At 40.4% G+C, this 21,277-nt stretch overlaps 1 protein-coding gene across 8 annotated transcripts in view; it reads left to right on the top strand.

The window, feature by feature from the left end:
• Positions 1-19,951, top strand: part of LOC109301883 (glutamate formimidoyltransferase-like) — a 39,067-nt gene extending 19,116 nt beyond the window's left edge. For all 8 annotated transcript variants that reach the window (XM_019523175.1, XM_019523169.1, XM_019523176.1 and 5 more), the window contains 4 exons: positions 4,303-4,398; positions 6,927-7,079; positions 12,349-12,540; positions 19,217-19,951. In XM_019523175.1, coding sequence (XP_019378720.1) covers positions 4,303-4,398; positions 6,927-7,079; positions 12,349-12,540; positions 19,217-19,656 — 881 coding nt within the window. In that variant the 3' untranslated portion in view covers positions 19,657-19,951. The remainder of the gene's footprint in view (positions 1-4,302; positions 4,399-6,926; positions 7,080-12,348; positions 12,541-19,216) is intronic.
• Positions 19,952-21,277: the final 1,326 nt, after the last annotated feature.

The following is a 21,277-nucleotide window of genomic DNA, read 5'->3' as shown; positions in this document are numbered from 1 at the left end:
CCTCTTGGCAAAACTGGCCAATTGTGGCCTTGGGTCCACTGTGATCCGCTGGCTGGGAAATTGGTTCCGTGGTCCTGACCCAGAGGGTATTAATTGATGGCAGTCACTCATCATGGTGTCGTGCGACCAGTGGGGTCCCCCAAGGCTCTGTCCTTGGACCCATATTATTCAACATCTTCATTAACGATGTGGACATTGGAGTCAGGAGTGGACTGGCCAAGTTCGCCGGTGACACCAAACTTTGGGGCAAAGCATCCATGCCAGATGAAAGGCAGGTGATCCAGGCTGACCTGGACAGGCTCAGCAAATGGGTGGATGAGAACCTGATGGTGTTGAACACTGAAAAATGCAAGGTTCTCCACCTTGGGAGGAAAAACCTGCACCATGCTTATAGGCTCGGCAGTGGTACGCTGGCTAGCACTACGGAAGAAAGAGACTTGGGGGTCATGATTGACCACAAGATGAACATGAGCCTGCAATGCGATGCTGCAGTTAGTAAAGCGACCAAAACGCTGGCTTGTATCCATAGATGCTTCTAGAGCAAATCCTGGGACGTCATTCTCCCATTGTACTCGGCCGTGGTGAGACCGCAGCTGGAGTACTGCGTCCAGTTTTGGGCTCCGCAATTCAAAAAGGATGTGGAGAAGCTTGAGGGAGTCCAGAGAAGAGCCATGCGCATGATCAGAGGTCAGGAAAACAGACCTTACGATGACAGGCTGAGAGCCAAGGGGCTGTTTAGCCTGGAAAACCGCAGGCTCAGGGATGATCTGATGGCCATGTATAAGTTTATCAGGGGTGACCACCAGGATCTGGGGGAACGTTTGTTCACCAGAGTGCCCCAAGGACCGATGAGGTCGAACAGTCATAAACTACTGCGAGACCATTTCAGGTTGGACATCAGGAAGAATTTCTTTACTGTCCGAGCCCCTGAAGTCTGGAACAGCCTGCCATTGGAGGTGGTTCAAGCACCTACTCTGTTCAAGAGCAAATTGGATGCTTATCTTGCTGGGATCCTATGACCCCAGCTGACTTCCTGCCCTTTGGGCAGGGGGCTGGACTCGATGATCTTCCGAGGTCCCTTCCAGCCCTAATGTCTATGAAATCTATGAAATCTACAGGTGTTAATGACCCTCTAATTTTTGATGGTCTTGATCTTCTGGTATTCAAACTATCTCTGCCGTTTTGATGCCTGTTAGCCATTCCTGTTAATGTCTCTCTTTCATTTCACAGGTCTACAGACTGTTTTTAGCTTTAGCTAGAAACCTTTACTCAGGTGTGGTCATAGTAACTGAGGTATAGAAATGACTGACAGTCAAGTTTTGGTGAAGCACTGTCAAGATGCTCAAGAAGGCTAAATTCTGTTTTATGAATAACGACTACAGGACCAATGGTCCAATATCTTTTGACTATTTCGACTATTTTTGCCTAGTTTGTTGTATTTTTTTTTAACCTTTATATATACTCTGGCAAATTAGTGCACATTCCAACAGTTATATTTATTTTTGCTTTGGACTTAAATGAAATAGTATAGTGCTAGCTCCCTCAGGTATTAGTAAAGCTTCTAATTTCTCTTTAACTGGAGAAAAATGTATTGTGTCATATGTGACGAAGTGCTACACCATCTATGCTCCGCTTTTCAAAATCCTAGATCCACCCATGAATACTGTTCTATGTTTGTCCTTTCACAGCATCTCATGAAGTAAGCTCAAGTTCAAGAATGCTTATGCTCTATATATGTATTTTATTTAGTTAGTCTATAAATCTACCCTGCCTTCTGCCAGAGAAGATATGTGCCATAGTTGCTTACCGTTAATACAAGGTGTTAATCAAGTGAAATCTACCCCTCTGCACAAAAACATCACAGGATTTGTGACCTAATGACCTACGTGTCACTCTAAGTAGATCTTAAGTGGTATGTAGCCATTTTGTTGGCAATGCAGAGCAGTGAATTTCAGCCACTGTGAAATAGATATACCTGTGTCTTCTCAGTGGAATATGCACCACTGAAAAGGTACATGTTTTTACTATCAAAGCACTACCCTTGGAGTCCACTCAGTTTTGCTAATCACATATATTTATATTTGGATCATGAATGAACAAACATTACTGAATATAATGAATATGCTTTAGTTTGCCTTGGTTTGAGAAAATGTGGATTCTGGGCTTTTATAACCAGACCATTTCAATTAAAGCAGTTTGGTAGTCACTAATCAAGAATTCTGTTGTTTGGCAATAGATGGCGTTAGCACTTTTATGCAGCTAAACAAAGTCTATGCATTCTTATATATTCACATAGCAGCCATAATAGTAAGAAGCACTTTGCAATACTTCTTTAGAAAGGTATAGTCTCTGCCCCAAACAATTGGTAGTATACATATATGCATATCTAATCATGCTATTATGTGTGTGTGTGTATATCTATTTATCTAGATGCATATGAAATGATTTTGTAGATTTCCCCTTTGAACCATTTTGTATTTAAATTCCTAACTTGCATTCTGGCAGAAACTTGGAGTATTTATGAAAACACCTGTTAAATGTTGGTAGGAGAACTCCTTTGGAGCTGATCTGCAGCTGTGTTTTTTGTTTCCAAAGCAGAGAAAATGCCAGTTCTGGCTCATCATTTTCAGAAATGGCAGTTCTTAAAGGACTGCGATACCTGTCTCTGTCACGGAGCGTGCCAAGAAATATGTAGCAGTCACACACTGATAAATAGCTAGGTCTTGACTCATAGTTTTATTAGCTTATTAATGGCAACAATTCAAATAGGTATTATATTCCATTACAAATATGAAGCAGTTTACTTCTGTTGAAATTCCTACTGACAGCTCTGTTTGCCAGCAGTCATTTCCTTTTTTATATGGATATTCAGAAAATTACAGGAAATATTGTTTTATTCTCTTAGCAATTTACTCCTTTTAAATGTATGAAAATAAGACTAAAACCTTTTCAGCATGAGAAATAAATTAATATTCTTTTCCACCAGGAGCTATGTTGAAAAACAATTAAAATAACAGGCTATGTGATCTTGTTTCTGGTTTTTCTGCATCATAGAAAATAAGAGGTGGGCAATAAGGAATTAAAACCATACTCCTGCTGTTTAAGACAGTTACCATTTCTTCCTCCTGAGTTGTTTGTTTGTTTGTTTAATTAGTAAACACAGGTTTTGTGATCTGTAAATTTGAATCCCTTGTGCCTGAAAGGAACTTTAAGTTGTGGAATGTAAATAAGTATAACTCAGGAAATCCAATCAGGGCTGTTCCAAGGAACACCTTTTGCATTAATGGAGAATTTAGAACAAGCCCGACAGGCTAAAAAATGCAGCTGAAAATGTAGCCCATAACCATGTCTGTATGCTCTGGTTTTTTGGCAGTGGTATTGTGGATATATGACTCATAAAATGCTTGTATTTCAGTTTCTCTCTGGGTCCCTGTTTCTTGCCTTTTGGCTGGATATTGTAATTTATTCACTGTGGGACCAAATTCTTCCTTCCCATTCATTAACTTTGATGAAAGCTGCATGCGCAAGGATGAAGTCAGAATTTGGCTTCAGACATTGCCTATGCACCATGGGTTTCTGTAATTTATACCACATCCTCTCTTCTACACTGAAAAGTGGTTTGGGACTCTATTTGTAATCAATATTAAGCAAACTAAGGCCCTGATCCTGCAAGTAATTATATAGCACAGAGCACTACTAACTTTATTGGCATTTTTTGCAGGCTGAGGAGTTGAATGTATTTGTCTGCAGGTTATAAGGTTTAAACAGTAGGGCCCCCTGTACATGTTACATGTATTGCAGTTCCCTGGATAATTGTACAATTCATTTAGACTGTTAAGCATCACTCCTAAAAAGGTCGAACCAGTTATAAAGTTAGATCTGGGAAATGTGCAATAATTTTATAGGTGGTGTTTATTTAGCTTTAATTTGCACAAGTAGCCTGTGCCTAGTATATTTAATGTGGAATACAGTAGTTTATAACTTAGATTGTGCAGAGTTCTGCATGCTTTTCGTGGGATGTTGAGTCCACAGTTCATGAGAGCACCCACCACTTGATGTCAGTGGATAAACATTCAGCCAGAGGTACTCAGTAATTCACAGGATCTCAGGCCTTTGGAGCTCACTCCTGACTACTTTTTCAGAGAGAAGTCTTGCTGAATTCAATGAACTGTTTGCACAAGAAACATTGCATTTTGTTTCAAAGTTATCTACACACTTAGCTGATGCCAGTTATTGGATGTAATTTATCATTTGATGTATTTGAAAAGTCTGAATTCTTGTGGATTTTTTTTCCTTTCATAGGGCAGAAGCATCCTCAAGCAACAGTGCTTAATATATTTTCTGATTATGATTACAACAGATCGGTCATAACAATAGCAGCTCCCATTGATATGTTGGGTAAGAGGATCCTTTACATTGTTTCAATATGTTTAAACTTCCAAACTCCTCTTCCTTTTTGTCCTAAGAGAATGACTTTGTACTTTGATTGCTGGGAAGAGGGCTCATCTCAAGTTTTCTGCCCACTCTAACTATCAAGAGACTTCTTGAATATACTGGAAGTTTGAGTAAGTAATTTAACAAATTAAAATGTGGAATTTCTGTAAGTATAGCAATTACTAACCGTGCACATTTAAATAGGAGGGAAATTTTCCTAGGGATGGTGTAAAGTGTAACAGAAAATTGTTAAGGCAAAGATTTTCAAAGAAACCAATTGGAGTTGGCTGCCCAACTCACTTTCCTGACTTTCTAACATCTCTGCTAAAGGACCTTATTCACTTGAATATAAGACAAGGTTTTCATCCCTGATCAGCACGGGAGGGAAATGCTCCTTCGCCTATATTCGTATACAAGGAAACATCATTAAACTGTCTATCATTAAACTACTGCCAAATCAGCATGTGCTCTGTAAGAGAAACTAACTTTGAAGTTGATTAAATGTAGCCAGCACTGAGCAAGACTATAAAAGACACCGTCCATATGGGGCAAACATTTTGTGTGTGTGTGTGTGTGTGTGCGTGCATGCGTGTGTGCGTGCATGCGTGCGCGCGCGCGCCTTTAAAAAAGGGGGGGGGCAGTTGCTCCCCAGGAAGGAACAAGCACCAGGCCTGGAGATACTGCAATACCAGGCTGGCCAGAGCCAACCCCAACACCTTCCTCTTGGTGCCCTAAATGTGCTACATTTCATCTTAGCCAAAAAGGCTGAGATGCTGACAGGAATCTACCACATTTATTTTTTTTTTAAGGAAAAAAAATTTTGTGTCCCAGGTCAAATCAGCCAAATCAATTCCAAATCCATGAGTCATTTAAGAACCGTATGTGGCCCTACTACTGGCAAGTATCTTCCACCCCCACCTGGGATGTCGAATGCTTCCAGATCATTTGGCAGGCATCCTATGTGCAGGCCCAAACCCAAAGGCTTTGGTTTCGAATGCCCCTGAGTTTCGCTTGTGCTCAGCCGTATGTCCACAGAAGCAAGCTAGGTAGGAGTCTTCCATTTCCATAAAGTTGGCATATAGCTAAGATCTTCCCACTGAAAGTGAAAGTGGGAGACTAATTATGCTTTACCTCGGTCAAGGTATTACCTTCTGCCAAGAAAGTGGTTTTCCCCTGCCAGTAAGAAAACCACCTTAGTGGTCATGGTATTTCCCCTGCCAGGTAAACTTTTTTTTTTAAGGAACATTTTTCATGTCCCAAGTCAAATCAGCCACTGTGTTAACATTCTGGGATTATTAACAAAATAACTGTTTTCACTTGAGGTCAGAGTTAAGACTGCAATATTATATAACTGTTTTCCAGTGTTAACTGTTAACCAGTGTTAACACAGTACAACATCCTTCTGAAAAAATAGAGAGTTATATATGTACACATTAATGACAAGTGTTGATAGATTTCTAAAGATAATCCTTACGTACTGAACTGAAAACAATGCAACTAGATACAGAATATTATTCTAAAATAAAAAAGCTACTGGTTTCCAAACAGTGTACTATGCCTTGATAAATATATTCAGTATTTCCCTTGTAACAGTTTCCTTTAAAAGGGAATGTTTAAGTATTCAAGTCAAAACAACAAAAATAAAAGAAAATAAAAAATTGTGGCTCAGAATTGAGGTTCTGAGGAAAAGTGGAGTTAAGATGACTTATGTATTTCTTAATGTTTGCTCGGAATGTTTTCATTATATAGGCAGCGTGAGCTTTTTGCCTTTTCCGATTAATTCCCCCTTAAAGCAGTTTCAGGTTTGTAAACAATGTGAAAAGTATCTTCCTGTCACATAGTAATCTTCCTTGCTTGTTTTTGAAATGTTTTTTTTTCTGTTTGTGTTGGAATATGTTGGGGAAATAAAATAAGATTCCTTTTTTCTTTTGAATAGTCACTATACAGATGTCTGACATGCAAATGAAAACAGAATTGAAAAGAAAGCGACATGAGAATATCAAGAGCCAGAAAATATTAATATCTTAGCTTTCAATGCTGCAGTAAAATAAACTGTTACTGAATTTGGTCTGATACCAGAAACAGCAGAATAAAAATATTAATTGTCTTATGATGAGATTTTATTTCACTTCAAATGTTTTTGAGTATATTTCTTACTATAATATGCTTGCTTTGGGTAAGTACATTTCTGAGACTTACAAGACCTTGACATTTCTTCCAAACCTCTTGTCTATCATCAACTAGGGAAAAAAGCAAGCTATTAATGCGTAGAGTGAATTAGAAAGAGATTAACTGCTATACTTTAATCCTGGAGCAAGAAACTGCTTATAATTTAAAGTTTGCAATCTTTACAGTTTGTTTGCTTTTTAATTTGCTGCTTTAAATACAGTCCTTGTTTATGTGATCTTTAGAACAGAAGTGCTATTCTGACTAAGCCTTAGCTGTTTGTTCAGATTCAGTTAAACCATAATTGTCTCTGTTGTATGTCCTAGGTGACTATGTTGTTTCTGCCTGCGTTGAGGCTTTCAAATCAATTGATCTGACTGTCCATGAAGGAATCCATCCTTGCCTTGGAGCAGTGGACTTAGTTCCAATTTACCCTCTTTTGGATGTAGGCCTGGAGGAGTGTGGAACAGTGGCTCGAAGTAAGTGGAAGTTTTAAGATTTGCAAGAAGTGGAAATAACCTTATTCCCTAAACTGCATCTCTTGCTTTGTCTGAACTGGGGTTAAAAAGTACATGTGTTATCTACCCCTGGGCTGTGAGATGACCAGTTTAGTATATGTTAGTATATGGTAACATGCTTTGTCTACAGTTGACTTTAAAAAGTTACTAAATCTGTTAATATCAACACACAAAATCTTAGTCTGGAAAGACACCTGAGGCCCCAGTTCAGGAAAGCATCTTGACACATTTTAAATTAAATATGTTTTTGTGAGCTTAGCTGGAGAGGGGCCTGCACTGAAATAGGATTGAACATTTTTGGCCCTTACAGCCATGCAGCTCACTTCTAGACGGCAAACTAACAAACTCTTTTGGTACTGGATAGAAAGTTTCTATTTTACAAATCCTTGTGGGATTCTGCTGGGTCCATCCTTTCTCAGTCTTACAGTCTAATGACTATGTGGGCTAGTCTTGTGTTGTGCTGTGTCTAGTGCTTTGGCGCACAGTGTTTTTAAATCGATACCACATTGTTCCATTATATCTCTTTTCCTGGGTTGTAAATTCCATTCCATTGCATTGATGTTCTCATGCTGACATCGTCATGAGCACGGTAGGAATAATCACCATCCTACTATTGCCATAGGATTAGTGTATGACTGTTACAGGCCAGCTGGGCACTGTGAGTATATCAATTTAGTTGCAGACTGACTGAGCACTGCAACTTTATTAGCCACTGGGCTATTTTGGTTCGGAATCGAGGAGGGGATGTGGGGAGTGAAGGCAATGACAATTTTTACTTATAAAAAGAATAATTTTACTTATGACAACAAAAGATATAGTTTGCATATATGACAGTTAGTAAAAAGGTTAAGCTAATAAACAGACAACATAACAATACAGATTAAAATTGACAGTGATAATAAAACAGATAAATTAACCAAGAGTTCCCACATGTTTAGTAACTTATCAATAGTCCTTCAGTTGAAAGACGCACATCAAGCTGATTCAGCTAAGTCAGACGTTTTTGAACTAGGCAGTTGGAAGGAAAATCGGGGGAAGCACTTTAGTGGGGATCTGGTCTTTGCTGTCACAGGGAGTAAGAGAGATCCATGAGGGTATGGGACAGCAATGACCCTTCTGTTCTGTCCTTCCCGAGGGTTATTTAGACGTGCGTGTTCTTTTATATCCTATTTATGCTAATTTTTTAGTTATGTAGCCATTCATAGTGTTACTTTATAACTGTTATCCTATGGGGTTAAAAGGTGTTAGAAATCATTATAATAAATCACTGCCCAAGCTTGGGTTTACTCAATAAGCGAATTACACCACATCACTTTGGGGTCTGAGATGAACATGTCCCCACCTAAGTTCAACCCACTATGTTAATTATATTTTGTGATTACATTTGTTGGCTTTTTTACTGTTTCTAAGCAAAATTTTATAAATCAGCTATGTCTGCGATTGTAATTTTTAGTTCTGCTTTTTAAAGTTCATACTGTCTGGAGATTAATACAAAAAGCTATATATAAATCTTTTTTCAGACAGACAGGGAACTGTTTCATCAGCCACTTTGCAGATATCTCAGAAAGCAACATTTTTCTGGTTAAAGCTGCCCATTTGACCTTTCTGGTTCTGGCTGTCACAGTATGACCAGTTAAAAAAATTAGACGTATACAAGTCAGTGGGACCAGATGATCTTCATCTGAGAGTGCTGAAGGAGCTGGCCAAAGTAATTGCGAAACCCCTGGCAAAACTCTTCCACAACTTGTGGCTCTCTGGAGAAGTCTCTGAGGACTGGAGGAGGGCCAATGTTGTGCCCATCCACGAGAAGGGCAGGAGGGAGGACCCAGGTAACTATAGGCCAGTCAGCCTAACTTCCATCCTAGGGAAAATCCTAGAAAAGTTCATCAAGGAGTCTATCTGTGATAAGCTTGCAGAAGGTAAGATTCTGAATGATAGCCAGCATGGCTTCATCACAGGCAGGTCTTGCCTTACCAACCTTATCTCCTTTTATGACCAGGTAACTCACCTGGACACGAGAGAGCAGGTTAGCATTGTATACCTTGACTTCCAAAAGGCCTTTGATCTAGTATCCCCTGATGTCCTCGTGAAAAAATTGGAGGATTGTGGGCTTAACTCTGAGACAGTCAGGTGGGTGAGAAACTGGCTGCAGGATAGGACCCAGAGAGTCATAGCGAACAGTTCTGTGTCATCCTGGCAAGAAGTGGGCAGTGGTGTCCTGCAGGGGTCGGTGCTTGGTCCAGTACTTTTCAACATCTTTATTAATGATTTGGATGTGGGGGTTTATGGGGAAGCGTGCTCGCTCTTGAAGATAGGCTACAGTTACAGGCAGACCTAGACAGGCTGGCAAGTTGGGCGGATTAGAATCTGATGAAGTTCAACATCGAGAAATGTAAAGTGCTCTACCTCAGGATGAGCAACCCCCAACACACCTACAGGTTTGACAGCACCCAACTGACTAGCACCATGAATGAAAGGGACCTGGGGATAATAAAAGACCACATATGAATATGAGCTGGCAGTGCGATGCTGTAGCCAGTAGGGCACATAATACTCTGATATGCATTTTTAGCAAAAGCAAGGAGGTGATTCTTCCGCTCTACTCAGCACTGGTGAGATCGCAACTGGAGTACTGCATCCAGTTTTGGGCACCACACTTTAACAAGGACATGGACAAGCTTGAGAGAGTTCAAAGAAGAGTCACTTGTATGATCAGAGTCTTAAAAGGCAAGCCATATGAGGAAAGGCTGAGGGATCTGGGACTCTTCAGCCTGAAGAAAAGAAGGCTGAGAGGGGACCTGGGGGCATGTGAAGGGGTGAGACAAAACTCACAGCATGGAGGGCCGGCAGGGCTGCAGCTGGAGACTGGAAGGGAAGGAAAATACTCACCCCACTTCCGGAGCAGCATCTCACTCAGGATTGGAGGAGGGAGGCTGCCAAAAGGTATTTCTGGCCCTGGAGAGGGGCAGAGAGGGGTCAGTTCCCTGCACACTGCAGAGAGAGAGGAGCGGCTGAGTGTCCTGGCAGGCAAGGGCTGAGGAACTTGCCAGAGAAACACTGCTGGAGTGACCCTGAGCAGGAGGCAGGGAGGCCTGCACACACAAGGCTGGTGATAGTCTCCAGCATGGAGCCGCAGCTGGGGATCTGGAGAGGGAGTCCACAAGGCCTGTGATAATCTCCGGAGTGGAGTTTTCAACAGAGGATCTGGAGGAGGGGCCTGAGGGAAACTACAGTTACAGGTAGAGCCTTTCTGCACATGGGGGAGACTCCAAGGAGACTGTGAATGCTTACAGGGGTGCAGGGCAGGCCGGCGCATAACAAAGACTGGACTAAGGGATTTTCTTCATCGTTGCAATTGGGATTTTGAGAACCTGATTCCGGGTAAAAGGGGACATGGGCTGAGCCCGACAAAGGGGGTGAGAGTAGCCGGGGTTTTCCTTGGGTTTTTTTTGCCTTTTCTTTTGATATTTGAGCATAGGCCAAGACCAGCCCAAGAAGGATGTACCTAATCAAGACCAAAAGTCACCCTGGGGTAGAGGGACAAATAATACCACAACAGGCAGCACTGTGACCTGGCTGCAGAAGGATTTTGTCAGTACCATCTGGAGAGGCTAGGCTCAGGTAAAGAGGAGGTTTGGAGCCCCACAGAAGAAACAGGGATCAAGACTAGGCAGGATCACTGCAGGCAGTGCCTCCTGGGAATATATTTTATCAAAGTCATGGCAGGTGAGAAAACATAAGACCAAATTCCTGGCAGACCAAGTGATCCAAAGCCGAGGTGCATCCTGTCACCGCCTGTAGGCAGACGAGCTCAGGGCAGTGGTAGCAAGCCCTACAACACATATAGCCATCACAGGGCAGCTTACCACTACACTAGTGGAGTACATCAAAGGCTAGGTGAGCAACTGTTCATCATGGCACCCAAGGGGAAATGTAGGAGTAATGGCCACAAACTGCTGGAAGACCAATTCAGGCTCAATATTAGGAAAAACTTCTTCATAGGGTATGGAATAAGCTCCCTCCAGAGGTGGTGCAAGCACCTACCCTGGAAATCTTCATGGGGAGGATAGACGGTCACCTTGTTGGGGTCTCCTGACCCCCAGTTCTCATTCCTCCTTGGTGCAGGGGGCTTTTGGCCTTACAATCTATGAATTGCTGTAACATATGAGCTCATTTCAAAAATACATTGAAGGATATGAATAGCATTTGGCACAAGCAATTTCTCATGTGCAGGCCATTGTATTGACTTACTAATGGGCTTTCCCAGTGCTTTCCCAAGGGTTGCTGTGCCTTAACAGCATTTTCACCTGCTGGAGACCAAGGCATTGAGATTGGGGTGGAACTCCCACTTTCCGTGATCTTGTAATAGCCAGGCTGGATGCTTTTGACAAAGATGTACCATTTTCTGATCTTTAGTCATAGTAGCAGGCTTTAAAATCTGAAGTTTAAATCTTCAGTCACCTCAACTCTAGGTTTAGTTTAACCAGTTGAGATTCATGGGCCTATTTAGTCTGAACTCATAAAGATCAGGTACGTTTTCTAAATGATACTTTTTTAGTCCCTTCACACTAACTTGGTTAAGTAACCAAACTGAAAGAAACAAAAGCTGAGAGGAATGTCAGTGACTTTACAGACACAAAATACACATTAATGTAAATCAAGCACATACAATCAATTAAGTGCATTCCAAACTGCAGACCTTATATGCTGCTTTTATTACTTCAAAATTGCAGTGAAATATCTCATTGTAACCACTGAGTTGTCTGTTTTACATTTATAGGAAAACTTTTGTGATAACAATATAAACATGATTTAAACTACTGTACAAACAAGCCTTTCATTTTGGTTTAGGCTGTCCTAAAACAGAAAGTCACTGAAGTCATTACTTAGATATCCAGAACTGAAGCATAACCACCAAAAAAGAGCAATACAGTAAAATCCCTGTTATCCGGCATTTGAGTAACCGGAACACTCTATTTACTGGAATTTCCAGGTGGCCAGACACAGGCGGTGGGGGGGAAGGAAGCTCACGCAGTGGCTGCTACCGCCACTCACTACCGTGTGCTGCAGCTGTTCTGTGTGTGGTGGCCACTGCCACCCCCCACTTACCCCCAGTTGTTTGCTTTTATGACTTTGGATCAAGTCCATTAAATCAAATGTAATAATTTTGTTTCCTGTAATATTATGTGTTTGCATTGTGCTCTTCCTTTATTTTTTTCAACTTCTGTAGGCATAGCTGAGCGTCTGACTCTGCATATCCCAGGATGCAGTGTGTTTCTTTTTGGGCATGCTGATCAACCTGAGAAGCGAAGCCTTGTTCAAAGAAGAAAGCAGCTAGGTTGGTTTATAGGGAGGGACTTCAAATCAATGGAAAATAAACCTGATATAGGAGCCACACTTTCCCAAAGATATGGTCTAACAGGTAGGAACTGCCTTAGTTAAAATATATAAATTAAAATGTTAAGAAATACTGAATGTGGGCTGGATTTAAATCCCACTGAAGTCAGTGGACTCATTGGAATAGAATTTGAATTGTGCCCCGTAAAAGGGCCAAATCCTAAAATGTTTTACCAAGTCTCTACAGGGGTGTGTAGTGGAGTGGGACTTCCATTGGTCTCCATATCCAACTAAGACGCCAATGAGTAGATTCTGTAATAAAATGTATGGAGAAAATATTGGCAGCTACTTTAAAAGTATGGAAAAGTCTTCACAATGCTACATGAAACTCAGTGAAGATAGTATTTCAAAATGTGTGATTTCTAAGAGAGTGATGGGATGAAATTGTCTTTAGTATGAGAAGGAGCTTATTAAAGTTATTGAATTGTTCCATGAGATGCTAGAAAGAAGCAGAATCTTCAGTTTTTTGTATGTGAACAGGCAGGCATCACTCTCCATCTGGGCTAGTAAATCTCCTTGGAGTTCAGAGATTTTGAAGACCGGTATTTATTACTGGTTTTCTCAGGCTGCTTCTTCAGAAGAAATCATTAACAAACAGGGAGACTTTTCTAAATATTTGAATTATTTTTCTCTGCTATTTTTCTTGGTGGTCATTTTTAGATGTATGTAGACATTTTTGGCTAAAACATCAAGATTGATTGATTGATTGATTTGTATGCAAGTCTGCTCACTAGTTGTTTCTTCACTTAAGGAACTGTCTCAAGGATAGACAGTTATGTTGTTCTCGAAATACAACAGAAGTAGCCAGTATTAAAAGGCAGAATGATTTTAAAATCTCCCAGAAAGGCTCTGGTTTTTATACTGAAACACCTTTGTATGCATACTTTTGTGCACAATTTACTGTGGATAGACTGGGAGGATAAGAAAAGCAATAATTTTTCTCTTTTCTAGCTATGAAATCATCCTTTGAAGGGACAACTGCTGTTCTCACAACACATACCACTTAATTGAAAATTTAGAAGTTACTGTAAAATAAAACCAAATGTAGCATAATCTATCAAACACCCACACTCAAAAGGGGAATTTTAAATTAGACTTCAGCCTTGTGATGTAGGACAAAAATTAGTGAAGAAGCAAATTTCAGTTTTGGTCTTCCCATACATTTACTCCTAAAGAAAGGAGAGGATATGGGAAGGAATAAGAGGCGCAATGCACATCTGCTATGAATGCCAATTAAGGCTGTAAGTGAAGATCTGTCAGTAAAGTTTAGTACTTTGAGGCCTACAGATAAACATCACATTAGAAATGACACCTTTAGCATTTATGTAGTCATGTAAACATCATCATCAGGTATATTTAGTGGTAAATTCTGCATTGTCTTTTTTAAAATGGATCAAAGAGAGTAGCTTCACTACCTGTATTGGGTACTGAAAATACTGAATATAATAGTCAGGACTGAGCACTGCAGCAGACAATCCTTGTCTTTTACTTCAGAAAATCCAATTAATGGTCAATCCCATGAACTACCCTTTATCCAGTTCTGTAAAAAGGAGGGATCAATCCCCTTTCTAGTGGACTCTAACAGTTAATTCTGAGTTATAATGTTGGGCGTGATGTTTCATCAAAAAAACCAGGGGTTAATTATTGCTGCTAAATTTCAATAAGGAAAGGAAATGAAAAGCCAGGAAAACATTCAGAGAGCTTGATACTTTTCCTGTTAAAATCAGTGAAAAATACATGGACATATATAAGAATATTAATACTACTATCTTGCTCCAAAATCTACCACTTCAGTGAAACAAATGTGAGATGGAAGAGCATCATGAGCAACATTATGTGTATGAGAATGCTCAATATCCTGTACTGCTTCAGAAATCTGATTCCTGGTATTACCACAATTCATAGCTCAATTATCCACAGCAAGTATCAGTCATAGCCATGTACACCCTTTTTGGGATCAGCACCAGAGTCTAGCCACTTGACTCATTTTACCAAACGCTACTTGATATTTGCAAGATGCCACTGAAACTTAACATGAGGCAAGCCACTCATAATTCCTATTTACAGGAGGTATTCTAGGCATAAACTCTGTGCACATGCTGGTAGGTCATAAAAGGAGGTCACCCTGGCTGTTCCTGGATCTCAGATCTAGAGCAGTGTGAAATGTAGCAGTTACAGTTTGACCCTCCCAGGTTTCATTTCAGGTTTCAGAGGGTGTGTCTATATGTGCATTAATGCACCGTAGTTAGTGTGTATTAAATGTAGTACCTCCATTGTGAGGGTGCCTATACATGAGCGTGGAGACTGCTCTGACATTCTGGAATTCCAGTGCTTTGGAGCAGACTCAATTAATCAAGTCTGCTGGAGCATGGCAATTACTGTGCTCCAGCAGCCTCCTGCATCTTGTAAATCAGCATCTCCACACTCAAAAATGGTGGCAGGGTGCTTGAAGTAAACCTTGTCAAACAAGCTTTAGTTCAAGCACACCTGCCACCATTTTTAAGCATGAGGACACTGATACACGAGATGTAGCAGCACTTTAATTAGACCAGCTCTTGGAGTTGCTCTAATTAAAGCACTGCCCACTCCATCCCTGGAGCACATGTAAAAGTGCCCTGAAGTACTAGGAAAATGCACATTAGTCTAGCTTAATGTGCTTTAAGTAAAGTGTATGCTTTTAAAGTTATGATTAATGTGCATTAGCCTATTTTCATAGACATTAGGGCTGGAAGGGACCTCAGAAGATCATCAAGTCCAGCCCCAAATCGAGTCCCCATTTTCATGCGCATTAAGTAAAAAACACAGTTTTTCTACGGGATGCTTTAATGTGCATTAAAATAGGCTAATGTGCATTAAAGCGCATGTGTAAACATGCCCAGAGTTGAACAAATCCCAACATCACAAAGCAAAACTCATTTGAACCACGACGTTTCACTTAGATTCACATAAAGCAAAACCAAGTGCAGTGAGAGGTGCAGGCACATACAAGAGCCCGCATTCACCCCAAGCTGAATTTGCATGCATTTGAAACCTTTCGTAATCTTTTGAGTAATCCAAGATTAAAGTTTATTATCAGACTCAGAACTTGGAATGTCAATTTCACTGACTTTGGGATGTCATATCAAAGTAACATGGACTTTGAGCTGTACTTAGAATATCTGTCCTCCTCTGAAATAGCTGGTTGTGCTCATTTGCATGTTGGTATGCAGTATTTTTGTCTATCCTACTTTTGTTCTTTTAAAGCACTGTAGACTGATCACAGCTCAAACTGAACAGTTTGCTTTTCAGCTGGAGGGAGAGGAACAAAAGTGCTCAGTGCCATTTTGTGGCTTTTTATTTTTGCTAAGATTGACAATGAAGCAGTAAGGCTAATCTCCACATTAACATCTGAATTCTGGCAAGATGCTGTGCTGAAGTGACTGCCAAAAACCCATACACACAAGGAGAATAACAGGATAGATATTTTCCATCAATTCAAACCCTGGCTGTCCCAAAATTCTGTTGAGCAGCTGCTCCACAACCCTTCCATGACAGGAGCTTGAAAGGGGTCAGGGAATATGGTCTGAATGTAGTTGTTCTGTTACTTGTAATACTGTAGCACATGGAAGCCCTGTCTATGGATCTGGATATTGCACACAAGATGGACCCATCCTGTCTTCTTCTTAACTTACAGGTTACTCACTCAGCATTCTGTGACACAGAAAATTAAACACTTGGTAAGACTGGGCTATGGCCTTATAACATGAACAAGCAGAATGCCTTATAACAGAATGTCTCCACAATATTCCCAACAGATTTAATTTTGGAACAGCAATATTATTTCTCCAGTGTTGAATGCAGTGGAGAAGCCCCAAGTTGTATAGTGTTTATTTTAAAACTCCATTTTTTTGTTGGAGTTCTCTAATGTATGAGGCCAGTCCATTAAACCAGCTGGATTCTCCAGCTCACTTACTACCAATTGATTTAATCTGTAAAATGTCCTGGGAAAATAAGCAAGAGCATTACAGAGTTATCTTCTCTCCTCCAGATAAAATAAGGCTCTTTGTGTACTTTTGAAAAAAAATGCTCTCAGCATCTTTGATTTTATTGAAAATGACAGTGTTTGGATCCAGTTTAAGAGAACTTATGATATGTGAATAATTTTCTGAGAAAAGAATACATGTTTTTCTTCTATGATCACTGCTTTTTATTTTTCTAATGGGGTTTTCACCATTGTTTTGTCTGAATGCATTTTTATTTTTGTTGCTCCAGACATGATCCTGCCACAAGCATCTTTAAACGAGACATTAATAGCATAGTTCACAGTCATTACTGCCAGTGCTCAAACACAAATATTGCATTTATGTTTGGAGGAAAAAATACACATCAGATCTTAATTAAGTACATTTGTTTTTTGCTCTGCTTAAACAATCGGGCATAAAGAGTTGACATCACTATCAGTTAACTGTAAAGGTCTTTGCAACATTGGGATCATCAGCTGTACAGTATAAGATTCAGAGTTTTTTAAAAAATAGCAAAACTGTCAGGGAAACATTAGGCTTTATACACTTCCCTGACACACAAGTAGAGTGGGAGAACTATTCATAATGAATAATTTATCTGAATTTGGCCTCTCTGTTGTTGCTGTTTTTAGAATGTTCATAAACAAGCTGATTTTGTGGGATACAGTGTGATGTTAGTTGACAGTACTGGCAAAGGAGTCAGGAAACATGGGTTCTTGACCAGTTCACTTTTATCTTTGGCAAGATGCTATATCACTTCTATCATGCTGTTTCTCCTCCCACCACTTGTTTGTTTAGATAGCCAGTTCCATGGGGTGGGGGCTATTATTTAAGTGCCATGACTACCTTTCTGGTTGAAATTATTAGACACTGCTGCAGTAGTAATAAATAAAAACAACTGAATAATTTATATAGGAAACTGCAACCTTTGGATTGACCATCAGTTGTCAAAAGCAGTTATTAATATGATTATTCATGCTATGACGGATCACCTGAGTCACATGACTTCATTCCTGTTCCCTGTGTACAAAAGGACTGAATCTTAGCAAGTGCCATTGTGGGGCTTTATTAGTGATATAGTAGTAAAAGTAAATGGGCAAAATATTTTTTTACATATGAAGCCAAATATTTATAAATTGTAATAAAGCAATATACATTTTACCAACATTTAAAAAGGAGAGGAAACATAAATATCAGTGGAAAAATGCAACTTATTCATCACTTCAGAATTCATTCTTTGAAATGCCAATATTTACTCTTTTTTTGCTTTGGTTAAACAAAACTTACCCATTTTGAAATTTATTTAACTGGTAAAGTTAACCTGAAGCATCTTGCTTGTAGGGAAGTCTTTCTTTCGTAATCAATTTTTAGATTGATTGAGGCACAAGGGATCTAAATGGAAGACAAGCTCGTAATGAATTTCCAAATCTTCCACAGTATGTAGAATCCCACAGTGTGACACAGAAGTTATACCTAAGCAAAATGAATCACAGTCCCTAACTCACCTGAGAGTTAGAGCAATCTTACAACTTTTAGTAGTTTGCTGTAATACCTAATGAAGTGTAAGTGTATGTATGTGTATAGCAAGTTGGTGGGTAAATTAAAGTTTAGATTTAGCTGGTTGTCCTCATTTTCACATGGATGATTCTTGGCAGTCATTTGCAGGTGAGACACTATTTTGGAGATAACCCAGGCTCCTGCTCCTAGGAGCACCAACAAGCATCAGGAAGGTGATGTACTCTTATTGCTTGAGTCAAGAACCAGATGCTGTATTGTACTATGGCCTTCACTGTCTTTGCTCCAGTCATATGAGTGTTGCTATCAATGCAACTCAGTGATTATACAGAGGCCCCAAACAAAGGGCTTTCTAAAAGAGCATGTAGTCATTGCTGAGTTGGAGGAAGTGAGGGCTTTCTGTTATATTGCCTTTTAAAGGTGTGGAGGTAGTCAGTCCATGTTTTATACTTTCTCTGTAATAGGTTGATGTTTTATAGTTGTTGCTATCTTGCAAAGAAGAACTATATCAATTCTGTGTCTTATTTGAACTGATTCATTTCCTGTAAGAATTTGGGATAGATGTCTGGTCCATTACGTTTTGAAAGAAGGAGGGAAATTTAATATTTGTGAAATCAACTCTCTAATCTAATTTATTCATGCAGAATCCCCAACAGCAAGACCAAGGGCTCCATCTCTAGGAGCTGAATTATTATATAGATATTCCATTATAATGCATGTGATAGGCTTGGATGGAAAGGGAGAAGAAAAATTAAATCTGTCTTGTCTGGTTTCAATAACCTGTCTCTTTGTATGTGCAAAAGGAATGATACTTTTAGGGCTTCAGGATGAGGAAACAAAACAAAAGAAATATTAATGAGCTATTGAAGAAAAGGAAAAGCTTAGACATTTACATATTAGATACTTGTGTTAATGAAACACTGGTTTGGAAACAGTAAGTATAGAAAGACAAAGATTAAATTTAGCTTAAAATAATTACTCGGGACAAGTTTTGTCCTCAGATGTTCGTGCATTGCTGTTACTGAATTCAGCTGGAGCCAGCAGGACACACTCAAGACTAATCTGGCCATATGCCATTTTATTTATGTGTATTTGTGTGTGTGTGTCTGAAAGGGAAGATTAAGAGGGGAAGTCATGGGAGTTCAAAAGGAGCTTTGTTCTAATTGAGTAACCTGTTTTTTATAGGTATTGGAGCCAGCCCTTATGTGATGAATTGCAATGTGACCATAGACACTCAAGACCTAGCTACAGGAAGAAACATAGCAAGTGCTATCCGAGGTAACAGTGCAAGTGGTTTGAAAGGCATACAGAGTATGGCTTTTCCCCATGATGGAAAGATTGAAATAGCTTGCAACGTAGAGAGCTTTGAAGAGGCAGACACTGTGGTGACCTCCCCTGACGACTCTGGGTATATTTCATACTGTGTTCTTGGAAAGACACATTATTATGTCTCCCCTCAATCAGTAGAGGCTCGGATTCATAAATTGGCCGCTGACCAACAAATAAAGACTGTTGGGACAGCATTAGTTGGCTTTACCCCAGAAGAGTGTAAGCAGCATGCTACATACGCATTAATGAAAAGCACTGGAGAGTTCTGGAAGATGAGGGGGGGCATTTTTATGTGACTTCCTTTTATCTCCATAGATATAAATCACGATGTATTGAGATTATGGTGTACATGACTTAATCCCAAATTATTTTATTTGTGTGGGGAGACACAAATGAGCAGTAGGGAAGCCAGTGTATTTCATGCTAATAAAATGGTCTGACAACTTATGGTCTGACCAGCTCCTGCTGAAAACTACAATTTGTCTGAACCTGATTCTGCAGCTGGCTGGGAGGGGAGGCTCTTAATTTTTATTGGCATGTCCAGTGATCATTAAATATCCTTCTTTCATAAGCTCTATGTCTTTACAGACACCACTTGTGTTTCATTGATCTCTGCCTGGGCAGTCTCTAACTGTCATCTCCTGGTCCCTATATTGGGATGGATTGTAGTGGCTGCATTGTAGTTTAAGGTTCATTCCACTGACTAGGGGGGAAAAAATCCTTGTCTCAGAGGGAAGAATGGAATAGAATGGGAGAGGGGATTGGATGCAGTTCTTTTGTCTTTTGTTGGGTTGATTGCAGTAAATATTAGGGCTGTGCAAAGCTTCAGTCCCTGATTCAATTTGGCGGAGATTCAGCCCAATTTGGTGGCCAAATCTGAAGTGAATCAGGAGACCCTTTAATCTCTTGGAATCAAATCGGAATCCTCCAAATCAATTTGGAGAGATTTGGAAAGATTTGGTAATTCAGATGCAGACACAGCTTTAAATGTTTTTTCTACATACCTCAAGGTACCAGGTGGCTCATGAATGCTGAGATGCTGGGGCGGATGGAGCGTTCCACAGGAGCACGGGGATCCCCATCGCACTTGGCAGCAGACCTGGAAGTGGACCAGAAGCACTTCTGGTCCACTTGCGGGTCTGCTGGGGAGCATGCAGGGGGGCCCCTGTGCCCCCCCGGCTCAATGACTGGTGCCTCCTGGGTCTGGGGGGGGCACCCGGGGTCCCCCCACAGCCAATTGCCAAGCCAGAGGGGCCCCCAGAGCGCTCAGTGGCGGACCTGGAGGTGGACCAGAAGTACTTGCAGTCCATTTCTGGGTTTGCTGCTGACCACACGGCCTCTTGCCCATCCCCGCACTCCTGTGGGACGCTCCATCTGCCCCAGCATAACAGCATTCATGAGCTGTGTCTGGTACCTTGAGGTATGTAGAAAAAACATTTAAAGCTGTGTCTATGTCCGAATCACTGATTCTCCAAATCAACATCGAATCTTCAGATTTGGATTAAGCCAAAGCGAATTGGGGATAGGGATCCGAATTAACAAATCAAGTCACTGTCCCTGATTCAGGCCAAATCCGAATCAAATACAGCCCATTTCGCACATCCCTAGTAAATATAGCTGGTCAAAAATGGGGAAAATCTCAGCAGGTATTGGCAATATATTCCATTTATGGTTTAAAATGTTGAATTGTGAGCAATTTCTTTTCACTTCAGCTCTGGCACTGTGAAGCAACGAGGGGGTTACTAATGTCTCTGTGCATAACTGGGTCTCAGTAACATTTGAGTATTGAGAGAGAAATAGTACTGGGTCAAGCTGCCAGCCAGTAGCAGAAACAGTACTCAGGCTTCCCATTGTGCAGCACTAGCAGCATATGCAAAGATTTCTCAGTAATAACTTCTCAGAGCTTCCTGCAACCCC

The sequence above is a fragment of the Gavialis gangeticus genome, unplaced genomic scaffold, assembly GCF_001723915.1.
Source record: "Gavialis gangeticus isolate Ggan-Ray unplaced genomic scaffold, GavGan_comp1, whole genome shotgun sequence".
Taxonomy (NCBI): Eukaryota; Metazoa; Chordata; order Crocodylia; family Gavialidae; genus Gavialis; species Gavialis gangeticus.
Note: the sequence above shows the minus strand (reverse complement) of the source record. Positions and strands in the feature narration are given on the sequence as shown.